This window comes from Eleutherodactylus coqui, chromosome 1 (genome assembly GCF_035609145.1).
Source record: "Eleutherodactylus coqui strain aEleCoq1 chromosome 1, aEleCoq1.hap1, whole genome shotgun sequence".
In the NCBI taxonomy this organism is placed as follows: domain Eukaryota; kingdom Metazoa; phylum Chordata; class Amphibia; order Anura; family Eleutherodactylidae; genus Eleutherodactylus; species Eleutherodactylus coqui.
Window position 1 is genome coordinate 449,673,735 of NC_089837.1, and position 12,139 is coordinate 449,685,873.

Consider the following 12,139-nt stretch of genomic DNA (forward strand, 5'->3'; position numbering starts at 1 on the left):
TAGCCCTACTGTTTCACCCCTGTTCCCATTTGTATGCATTATTCATGAATTTTGGGTAGAATGCAACTTGTTACTGACAACCACGGACCGTAGAGATGTCTCTTGACCTCATTCTCATACGGCCGGGTTGCAGATTGTGGAGTACTACTGATCTCCGCAGTGTATTGATCAGAACGGCACTGCATCTTATTAATATTGTGTTTTTGTTTGTTTGCACCGGACAGCTATGCATCCCCCAGCTAGCTTGCCTGAAGGAGAAATTACTACCATTGAAATACATCGATCCAACCCGTACATCGAACTGGGGATCAGCATCGTTGGCGGTAATGAGACCCCTTTAATAAACATTGTCATACAGGAAATATATCGAGATGGCATTATTGCCAGGGATGGGAGACTGTTGGCTGGTGACCAAATACTTCAAGTAAGCAAATATAAAAACCCGACACACTGTGTAAATAGAGATTATTAATTGCTTTTTATTCCATTCTTGATGGAGACTGCTGATGTCTGGGCTTTAAATAGTTTACATTTCCTAAAGCTGCTGTGTTACTAAAATCTCTCCTCAATATTAATGGTGGTTGGAAAAAAACAGGGAAAATAAAAAAATAGCACTTCCTGGCAGAGGTGATACTTATGTAGCTTCTTAGAATCCATTCCTATTAAAGGGATTGTCAAGGACTAGAAAAAAGGCAACGCTATTTAAACTGCGGAGGCACAAATCAAACTTAATGCGGACTTACGTTTGGCGCTTGCTTCATCCGTACATGGGCAGTGCTTGATACGCCAACCCTGTTTCCTTGAATAGGAATGATCTGCAATGGCACACACAGGCCATGGGAAAAAGTGGCGCTGTTTCTGGGAGAAACGGACAAAACATTTTCCTAGTCCAGGACAACCCCTTTACATCCAACTAGGCCTTTGTTTAATAACTAGTTTGTGAATTCCTTTACAGATCACTTACCAGGCTAACCATGTAAATTATTTTATTCTTTTATTACCTGGGGGTGGGAGGGGCTATGTTAATTTACAATTATCATTATGGAGCTGCCAATCTAATTTCAATACAGTAAAGCACTTACACTCAATGACCAATTTATTGGAGACTCCTGCCATTTCATGGTTGGAGCTTCCCTTTAATGGAAAGTAGACATGTGACCCCTGAGGGCAGCGGGAAATCAAGTGAATACGTTTTCCGTAGATCAGTTCGAGTGTGAGTCTGCATTCGAATGGGAAAATCAACTGACATGAGTGACTTCCAACGAGGCCTGGTCATCAGTGCTAGACTACCCGGGGCTAGGATTTCATGGCGAACCTTCTGGGGTTTTCTCATGCAACAATGTGGAGAATATACAGAGAATGGTCTAATCGAGGAAAGACATCCAATGAAAGAGGATCATGTCAACGTAAACTACTCTTTAATGAAAGGGGTCAGAGGAGGATTTCAAGAATCACTCTGATGAACATGTGGTGCACAGTCAACCAAACTGCTAAATACAACACTGGGGCTCAAACTAATATGTCCAAACATACTACTTATTCCTTAGTACAGATGGGCTATAACAGCAGACCACCAGTTCCAGAGCCATTACTTTATAAGAGAAACAGAAAGACAAGACTCCAGGGGGCAAAAAAGAGTAAAAATTGGACCACATCACCTGGTTAGAGGAATCCAGATTTCTGTTGCTCCATACTGATGGAAGGTCAGAAATTGGTAGAAGCCGCATGAATCGATGAACCCTTCCTGTCAGCTGTTCAGAGCATGTCAGTACCTTCATATAATTTGTGGCAATTGCAGGAAGCTTCGTGCCTGCATGGGCCAGTATTCCTATAGGACAATTTCGACACCTAGTAGAATCTATACAGTGGCATAACCATAGGGGATGTAGTTGCACCGGGCCCAGGAGCTTTAGGGGCCCATAAGGCCTCTCCTTTCTATATATGGAGCTTAGTACTATGAATAAGGCCTCGGTCAGATGGGCGTTTTTTCGCACAATTTGCGCATGCAATCTGTGTATATATAGACCCAATGGTTCGTAATGGGATCGGTCACATGTCCGTTTTTTATGCGGATGTGCGATAAATTATAGGACACAACGATTCGCAGAACGTGCCTAACTGCGTTCTGCATTTAATTGTGCGCACCAAAGGCATGTACTGCAACTAGCTGCGTTTTTTCGCTGGCGAGCACGCCGCACTGTACTCCCGTCATCTACGCGAGTGCATAGACTTCTAGGAAGTGATTACTTGAATGAAATGGCAAAGGCTGACAGGGTGGTCGTAATATGGGGGCAACAGGTTATCTAATCAAATCTTTGCAATGTGTATTTTATAAATGAACAAAATGTTCGCGCCGCTACTTTAGCGTACAATAGAAGAGAAATAGCGTGTCACAAACCAGCCAAACGGCTTTTTTTGAGGGGGGAGGGGGGTTACATGCACGACGAAAAAGTTCCGAAAAAGTTCCGGCCGGTCCAAGATTTCATGCGCACGGCGATTTTTCTCAGGTCAGACGGCCGTTTTGCTGCGACGATAAAACGCGCCTAGGTGCAAATTTTTCAGCGAATCATCGGCCCCGGTCACGCATTTTTGAGGATGCGCATCCGTCATGCGATGCGCAAATCGCGCGAAAAAACGCCCGTCTGACCGAGGCCTAAAGCATTACAGTTGGGGTCCCTGTTACAGATTTTGCATTGAGGCCCAGGAGCTTCACGTTACGCCTCTGAGGGCACGTTAAATTGCTGCGGTTCTGAAGGACAAAAGAGGTCCAACACGCTACTAGATGGGGGTCTCTAATAAGGCGGCCATTCTGTGTATGTGCATTCTGAGGTAACTTTGTAAGCTAGTTAATCGATTATTCTATGAAGAGCATAGAGAGAGCCCATGTAAGCATATGAAAACATCTGAACCCATATACACTCTATGGACCATGTTGGAATTCATATGACTACATATAGGTAGTTTTGGCTACTCTGTATTGGTGCCACCTGTAGGACTGCATAATATAAACAATAATACACATCGCAGTCATATGCAGGAGGTTTTAGGGATGCATTCCCTGCTACCTCTCCATGTGCCACTGTATGGTGCTTCTAGAGGATAATAGCTCTGTCATGCAGCATCCAATGGAGTATGTCACAATATTGCTTCTCTCAGGCTCATGCAGAATGCAACAAAAAAGATCAGTTTCTACTATGCAGAACTATGCATCTCCATGGTAACAGACTACAAACAAATTCTGTGAAGTCTGATCCTGAAGTCACTCTTTTTTTCGTCTCGTACCTCTGCTAATGTACAATTGGTAGGTTAGCAAGACGTAGGGAGATTGTAGAAGAGAGAATGAATACAGGAGCAGATTAGGGGCTCATTCACACAGGTGTATTCAGTTTCAGGCCGTGTGTATTCCCGCCCTATTGCATTTTTTTGCACGTGTGTTCAATGCAAGAAGGCCCCATTGATCTCATACGTAAATATGCAGTGGATACACATATATCATGCATATTCACTATCTATTAACACGTTGACTTTAATGGGCTATTTCGGTTCATAATACGGATTAACATAGAGCTTGCGCACGTAAATACGCAAATAAAAACACATGACTGAATACCCCAATGCAAGTCTATTAGGTTTCAGCTCTTCGTATTATGCTCTTTGGAAGCAAATATGTTTGTGTGAATGAGCCCTAAACCTGATTTTGGAGATGTAGACACATTCTTGGAATAATAAAAAAAAAACTTTGTTGCAAAGATGGATAATAGCTTATAAAATCTTGAATCCCCATTGATGCATGCTTTTATTTCATACAGGTGAATAATTTCGACATTAGCAATGTATCACATAACTATGCCAGGGTGGTCTTGTCCCAACCATGTACTGTACTCCATCTCACCGTGCTCCGAGAGAGGCGCTTTGGAAGCAGAACACAAGCCCATATGGACAGCAACCTGCAGAGAGAAGAAAGCTTCCATGTCACTCTGAATAAAAGGGGGACCAATGAGCAGCTTGGCATCAAACTTGTCCGCAGAACTGATGAGTCTGGCGTTTTTATTCTGGATCTCCTAGAAGGAGGACTGGCTGCTCAGGATGGAAGACTTCACAGCAACGACCGCGTCCTGGCAATCAATGGGCTTGACCTAAAGCATGGCACCCCGGAACTAGCTGCTCAGATTATTCAGGTATTTTACCAAACTGCATCACATAAAAGAAAGAAGACACCACTATACACTCCTATGAGTAGAATAACATTCTTTGGTTTCATTCCATAATGGCTACTCCTCATGGATGTGCATCCTTCACTTACTCCGTCACCACTTATTGTGGAGTTTAATAACTGCATGTTGTCATCCAATCAGCATGCCTTAGCCTACTACTAAGGTAACCATACACATTAGATGACTTTACGCTAAGCTGTCAATTTGTGCAAGACACGTAGAACAGTTAATGTGTTTGGGGGTGTTGTGATTCTTCCCCAATGCCAAAATTTGGGTCAGCATTTGGATTTCCATATGTCTATTCCTTTTGCTCTTAAAGGGCCACAGATGGTTATGTGATCTCAATTTTGAGTAGCTCAGATTTACTTGGGTTCATGTGTTCTCAAATTAGTCTTTTTTCAGTCTGCATAAGCTTTGTGTGATGACATAACATGGACCCTACCAGGCAAGCTGTATAGAGGGAGACACGCAAACTAATATCACAGTTACTGCAGATGATTAGAGGCTCCTCCCACACTTATAATGAAGCTCAGCTCAGCCTCATGACTGTATACTTATGCTCTGTAGCTTATTTAAGTGAATATAGAATACAGATGGTAATGGCACTGTGCTTTCTGCAGGCAGAGATGATACAGTTACTAGCTGATCATGTGATGGTGCGCTGATGTATGACAGGATGGATAGCACCGAAAAGTGAAAGAGAGCAAGGAGAAATCTAAGCATCAAGGTGGTACCTCATAAGCATCAGACAGGAGGCTGCTCTGCATGGAAATGACTGCAGTATATCCAGAGTGTGGCATATAGTCAGACGGGGTGCAGGGATGAAAAAATATGTTTTCAAATGAGTAGCCCTTTAAGAAAGATAAGCTGTTGCCAGAGATACATGGCAGCAGCTTATACCCACTGACCTATTGAGCATACCTACATATGTATGGTCGAGGCAGATGTAATATTGTTCATGATAACCAAACCTATAAAATTATCATGCTATTTATCCTGCACAGCTCCCACTGAAAATGAAGTGGCAGTGCTCCATTCTGTCTCCTCACTGCAGGGAGTGCCGTTAGCCCGCAGTAAGGAGGACAGGGGGATATAGGACCAATGGAGGTCTCAGTCAGGGCTGTGGAGTCAGAGGCCCATTTTCATGGAATCGGAGCCAACAGAACTCCAGCTTATAAAAAAATATATATGTGTACATTATAAATATGGAATAATTAATTCAATGCAGAATTTGATGCATGTTTTCCTTTCAAAGGAATTTAGTAAAGTATTGGAATGTCCTCTAAAAATATGTTCACCTAAGCCTCTATGTAGCTTATTTTATCAGAATGGTGATGAAAAGTCTGATGTTACGATTTTAATACAGGAAATGTATCACTTAAAAAACACGAGTCGTACATGAAGGAGTCTGAGTCTGGTAAGATTGAGCAGTCGGAGGTTTGGCTTACCAACTCCAGAACCCTGGTGTCTCAGTGGCCAGACCCACCAATCATCAAGTTGTCCCTTATCCAAATTGTAATTTTGGTCAAACGCCCCTTGGCCAATTTCACACAACTGTCTGAGACCGCATGCTAATATGCCATTATTGCGTATGTACTGCCTACAAGCACCGGCGATAAAGAAACAAATGAGGTCCCTTTTAAGAGAGAAATGATGTGTTCAGAAATAAGATGAAATAACAGCAAGTACAGAAATAATTCTTCACAGATGGACTCATTAAATCATGAAATCTGGCTAACTGGAGATGTGAATTGTTTTTTTGAAGCATGCCAACATTGAGTAAGTGTGCCAGAACACATTGTTACGTCTTATAAAGACATTTTTAGCGAGGACTGTAATCATGAAGAGTTCAGCACTGTGGTCAGCCCTTACTTTACTGCTATTAGAGGGCAGGCCACGGTGCACTTCGATATTGCCGAGCTCATGCTTCCCACACAGAATTTTGCCTTCATTCCAAATAACCATTTGGATAGAATGGATTTTTTATTTTACCTTTTCCTTCCTTTAAAGGGATCCTGAGACAATGAATGTGATGTCCGATCTGCAGGCAGCATCCTATAGAGCAAGGGGAGATTGATATAAAGTTTTGTGGGAAGAAATTCCATAACTTGTAATTTATTGATTGAAATCCCTGCTTATGGGTCCAGTGGTGGAGTATATGTGATTGACAGCCTTCTCCATATGAACATGCATACATGGACGGCTGTCAATTACTGAATGGGACCACCTACTGGACACTGGATTAGCCAAGACTGAACATACAGATAAGATCATCTGTGGGAAAGAAGGATCAGAAGTATTGTATTTCAACATACCAAGTTTTTTGCATCCACTGTAGATAAACTAGGGGTCAAGCTTAAGGCCCTTTTACATGCAAGGATTATCACTAGAGATGAAGGAGCATACTCGGTAAGGCAGTTACTCGAGCGAGCATCGTTCTTCTCGAGTAACTGATTAGTGATCCAAGCAGGCTCGGGTGGGCTGCGAGAGAGAGATCTCACTCTTCATCCTGCTCCCTCCCGCCCCCCGCAGCCCACCTGAGCCTGCTCAGATCACTAAGCAGTTACTCGAGAGGAGCGATGCTCGCTCGAGTAACTGCCTTACCGAGTAGGCTCGCTCATCTCTAATTATCACTCAAAATTCGCTCAAAAGATTGCTGTGTGTAAATGAGTGCCCATCGTGCACTTACCGTGCACTCTTCGTCCATCGCTGACTTCAGGTCCGCATGAAATCCTCGTCCCTCAGGACGATAAGACAAGACAGACCACACGCATCCGTCTTTAACGGTGATAACAATAATAACATTCTTTAACAGCTGTTAACAGCTGCTGTCCTGCTGGAGAACAATAGTGATGTGTTTAGAGAACAGACCACCTGCTGTTCTCTAAATACATGCAATGAAGTACTAAAGGGTTGATTAGTACCTATGCCAAATGATCGCTCAAAACTGTCTGTTTCTGACGAATTTTGAGTGATCATCTGTGTGTGTAAAAATTAGTTTCCTCTCACTTTTGAAATAAACAAGCACCCTTGGCTGAACTGAGAGTACATTTTTATGCTGTGGCTGAGTGCACTAGTTTTTGGCTGTAACAATGAGCAGGAATTCTCCTGCTGGATCAGCTCCTGCTTTCTAACCTGTTGTTGGGACAGTTGCTGTGCAACTCCCTAAGGGCTCAGGCACATGGGTGGATATTTGCTGTGGAATCCATGGTCTGCACTGCAAATCCTCAGCAAATACTGCCCGTTACTTCCTATGGAGATCCGCTGCTTCCTACACAGCTTGCTCCATTTTCATGCATGCTCCCCACGGACAGCTTCCATTAAAGTCAATGGAAGCCGTACGACCCACGGCCCGTGATCAATGAACATTGCGGACGGGTTGCGGATTCCATGCTCTCACGAAGGTGTGGGGAAAAAAATCTGTACTGCGCCGGATCCATCTGCAGTACAGCAAAGACGGAGACAGAGCAGGTACGTGCTGACGCCGCTGCTGCCAGAGCCATATTCCGCATGCGGAATCCGTCTCTGCCATGTGCAAGAGCCCTAAAGCTGATATTGGAGTAGATCAGATGATCTGATTGCTCGGCCAACCTTGTTTAGGGAGGAGTTCCTAATTTGCTAGCCTGCCTTTAAAGGGGTTGTCTAGGAATAGCATGAAACAGATGTTGTCAGTACAGCCAATGGAAACCCATCCCATAATGGGAGAATTCATGTGCAGCCCCGAGGTGGAAGTAGACAAGGTGGGGTAGCACCAGCTGTGAGACAGGCAGATGTGGATCTCCCTTGCCATACCCCGGTTTGGCTTTGGACTAATTGAGGTGGCAACACCTGGAGAACCCTGGTTTTCATATTTGACTGCATCCAAGTAGGAAAGCAGCTTTGCTGTGAAGTCCCCAGGTCTTTACATGCACAGATAGTTGTAGTTGTGTGGCAGCTTGTGGGAGGATGCATAATATAGTAGAAGAGTGCAGGTGATTAACTGGGGAAAGGTTTGGGAAGTGCGCACTGGGTCTTTAAGAAAGGGGGTGGGGTTGCACTTATGAGCGCTATGGGCAATAGTCTGGGACCTGGAGATGAGAAGCGCATACTATACGATAGCCACATACCATGGATCACCATATATGTGCCCTCCCAGCCCTGCCCCCTTCCCCTTTGGTCTACACATGAATTCTCTCATCCTGGTATGTGTTCACAGGGTGCACGGACAGCAGAAATGTTATACTTTCCTGGACTACAGTTTGCTGATGATAGCAATAACAATTTGTGGTTCAATGCAGTATTCCTTGTTAAAGTTCTATTACCTTGTTCTAATCTAGTTAGTTCTTATCAGTGTAGTCTTGTTCCTGTGGTTATCTAGTCCAGCTTTGTTTCCTAGCCTCTAGTTTTTGTCTGTTCTTTCTTTTTTTTGCCTTCGTCTAGCCTTGGTTCATTATTCAGCTTTCTTGATTGGCTTCTTGTTTTGAATTCAATGCCCTCTTGTTCTCAGGGGTAGTATTTAAGACATGAACGCGTGTAGGGGTAATTGAGTGGTACTTAGAGACAGTGGTGTCTGGTGATAGGGTCAGCGTCAGGAAGAGATTAGGGAGAGACATAGAGAGAGAAAGCATTTGGGTTCGTTCACACAAGCGCTGTGGGCGTGCAGTATAGTCGCTTGCAAATATCATATCACGGCTATACTGCACTAAAGAACGCATGAACTGATTAATTTATCTACCTGAAGTAGCCCGTTCGCACGATCTGAGGTGCGGGCTGCGTGTTTTCCAGCTCCGATAGGAGTCTATGGAAAGCACGCACCAAAGATAGGTCAGGTCCTATCTTTACGTGCACCATGGAGCTTATATCCGATCTTGCAGTTGCATGTCCTATCTTTGTAAGGTTTGTGAATTTAGTGCATCTGACATTCATTCATGTGAATGCTTTTGTAGGAAACCATTGGTTCCTATAGAAGCACTTTCTGTGCTCGCCTATACTGCGCGCCCACAGTGCTTGTGTGAACGAGCCCTCAGGGATAGGATTTCGCTTGCTCTTTTTCCTGTTCGATACTATGTGCTCCTAACTCCACTTCCAGTTGCATCATTATCATAGTCATCCTGTTCATCTAGTCACCATCACCTTCTGCACCATCTTCTAATAGTAAGTATTAGTTTTGTGTTGTGTTTTCTATTGTGTTGATACATGCTTTATCTCTATTATTCTTGAGACCTGCAGTTGTTACACTATTTTGCTGCACTGTAAATTCTGGGGGGTACTAGGAGACCTCGTTGATATCCAGAGAAGTTGACTGCTAATGGTGAAGTCAAATTCTGCCATTTAGTGTCTAGCTGGAGTTGTCATATCGGTCAACGGGTATTCAGGAGACTTTGGTTTCATGTGTAAACCTGGCTTTAGCAGGGATCTGGATAAGTAATCTACAAGTAAGCTATGATGATTTTTTTTCCAACAAAACCAAGTATTACCTCTTGCTCTACAATGTGCTTCCTGCATGATCAGACACCATGTTCAGTGTGACAGACGCCTATTAATTAGATTGCAAACTTTCAAGCTCTGACAAGTTGCAAGGATACTTTGAATGAATAGCTTTAAGACAAAACATAAGTTGGATATGAATTAGATTAAAGCCTTTTTAAACTTTCTGACTTAGTTTTTTTCCTCGTCTTCAAAATGAATTTTCCTCCAAAGGGAACAATTCTTTTGCATACTGCAGCAGGTTTTCCTCCAGTATTTCTCCATATTTGCCGATACTCAATTATACTCTACCTTCACAAGTCTTCCGGGTCTACTACAGAATACCCACGCCAGGATGCTGCTACACCATGTTTGGCTTTTAGAAACATTTTTCAAAGGCCAGAAAGCTCAGTGTCAATTTCAGTCATTAGACCACAGAACCTGGCTCCAAGGGATAGTCAAAAAATGTCCTTGTTTACATAGTCTTGTTCCAAAGTAGGTTTGGGGTATTCTTTTGCAGTCATGTTTGGCTAATCAGCTATCCTTCTACATGCCAGTGTATCTATAGTACATTTACTTGAAACATGTTGACTGCATGAAAGTGGTATCCATTGGATTGATTGACTTCTATTAGTTATTGTGATACCAGGAGGGGTTAATCATTTTATGCACAGTTCTTTTTAAGAGTGCAACTGCACCTCAGAGCCAAGTAGGATTGATTAGTCATCAAAGTACTACCACATAAGGGTACTTATCAGGGATTTCTACTTCTGGACCAACTACAATAAAGAGCTATGCCTCTCTTCACATCTGCATTTAAGGCATCTGCATCACATTTGATGGGAGGAGTAGCGAATTCTGCAAGCAACAGTATTTTCCCGTCAAAATATCTAATAATTCATTCTAGCTGATAATGCAACACCTATCAAATTCAGATCTGTATCACCCACTTTGTCATATACTGAGCATAGCATAATATGATTTATTTCATCAGTAGACCAATAAATTACAGATATTCATCCACTGTAGATTTGTATTTATGACCTCAGACTCTTCAGAATATCAGCAGTTGCATTGAGATATGTATATTGATCTGTATAGGTTCATCTTGCATTCCTGTGCTCTACTACAGGGTAGCGGAGAACGAGTCCATTTAACTGTATCTCGGCCTGTAAAGCATTCAGCTAACATAACCCGAGAAGTTGGTAACAGCCAGTCTCATCACCATACTCAGCAAGTGTATCATCACAGACCAAGTGCACACAGGGTAAGGAATTTCTAAAGTTAATAGCTTAGTTGCTAATTTAATTAACTTGTTTGGCCTTAGGCACTCATGTGCCTCATGTACACAACAATATGACAGCTCCATAGAAATTCCAAGTTGTACAGAGCCCTAGCGTAGCACCCATAGAAGTCTATGGCCCCATAATGTTCCTCTGCATGCCTCCAAATTCATACATACGTTTATGGAATCTCATAAAAATCATGTCATATGCATGAGAGTCTATGTTTGCAATACAGTTCCACACATAGGCACCATGTGGTGGCACAGAATGTACTCGGGCTCTGTTGTGTGTATGAGGCCAGAATCCAAGTCACTTGGAGATATTACCTGAGTTTTCTGTAACCCTTTCCTGAACTTAACCAATAGGATTGATTTGCTGCATATTGAGAAATATAACCATTAGAAAGAGGGAGATTGTGATCCTGCTGTACAGAGCTTTGGTGAGACCGCATCTGGTATACTGGAGCAGATTTATGAAAACTGTCTAAGACCACGGTCAGACAAGCAATTTTTTGTTCGCGTCTATGTGCGCAAAAAAAATGCGCTCCACGGATGTACCAAATGCGCATGACCGGTGCTCCATGCATTTTTTTTTTTTTGCATAGTGAGAAATATAACCATTAGAAAGAGGGAGATTGTGATCCTGCTGTATAGAGCTTTGGTGACACCGCATCTGGAATACTGGAGCAGATTTGTGAAAACTGTCTAAGACCACGGTCAGACAAGCAATTTTTTGTGCGCGCCAATGTGCACAAAAAAAAATGCGCTCCACGGATGTACAAAATGCGTGTGACTGGAGCTCCGTGCATTTTTGTTACATGTGTGCGAAAAAAGTGTGTGGAGCAGCTGTACTTGAAGAAGCACTGCTGCTCCACGAAGGTCCCCTCATCACTGAGCACTGTGACAGCACAGATGCGCGTAAAGACAGATGATGGGACTCCCCGTGGGGACGAAAGAATCCCTTGTCACAGCTGTGGCAGAGGACCACGGTGCTACCCCATTGCTTTCAATGGGGCCAGCGCTGCAGCCACCCCTTGAAAGCAATGGGATGAAGGCAACCCCTGCAGCGATGATTTTCGGGGAGCGGGGCGAGGGGCTTGCAAACTAAGCTCTACCCCGAAAATCATCCCTAGCTCTTAAATTTCTTTTTACTCACCTAGAAGCGCTGTCTGGCTCTTCTCCCCATCCCTAGCAG

General features: G+C 43.3%; 1 protein-coding gene across 1 annotated transcript in view; it reads left to right on the plus strand.

The window, feature by feature from the left end:
• LNX2 (ligand of numb-protein X 2) overlaps positions 1-12,139 on the plus strand; it is a 130,789-nt gene that overhangs the window by 103,951 nt on the left and 14,699 nt on the right. Inside the window, exons 4-6 of the mRNA XM_066583245.1 lie at positions 225-424; positions 3,810-4,178; positions 10,792-10,926. Coding sequence (XP_066439342.1) covers positions 225-424; positions 3,810-4,178; positions 10,792-10,926 — 704 coding nt within the window. The remainder of the gene's footprint in view (positions 1-224; positions 425-3,809; positions 4,179-10,791; positions 10,927-12,139) is intronic.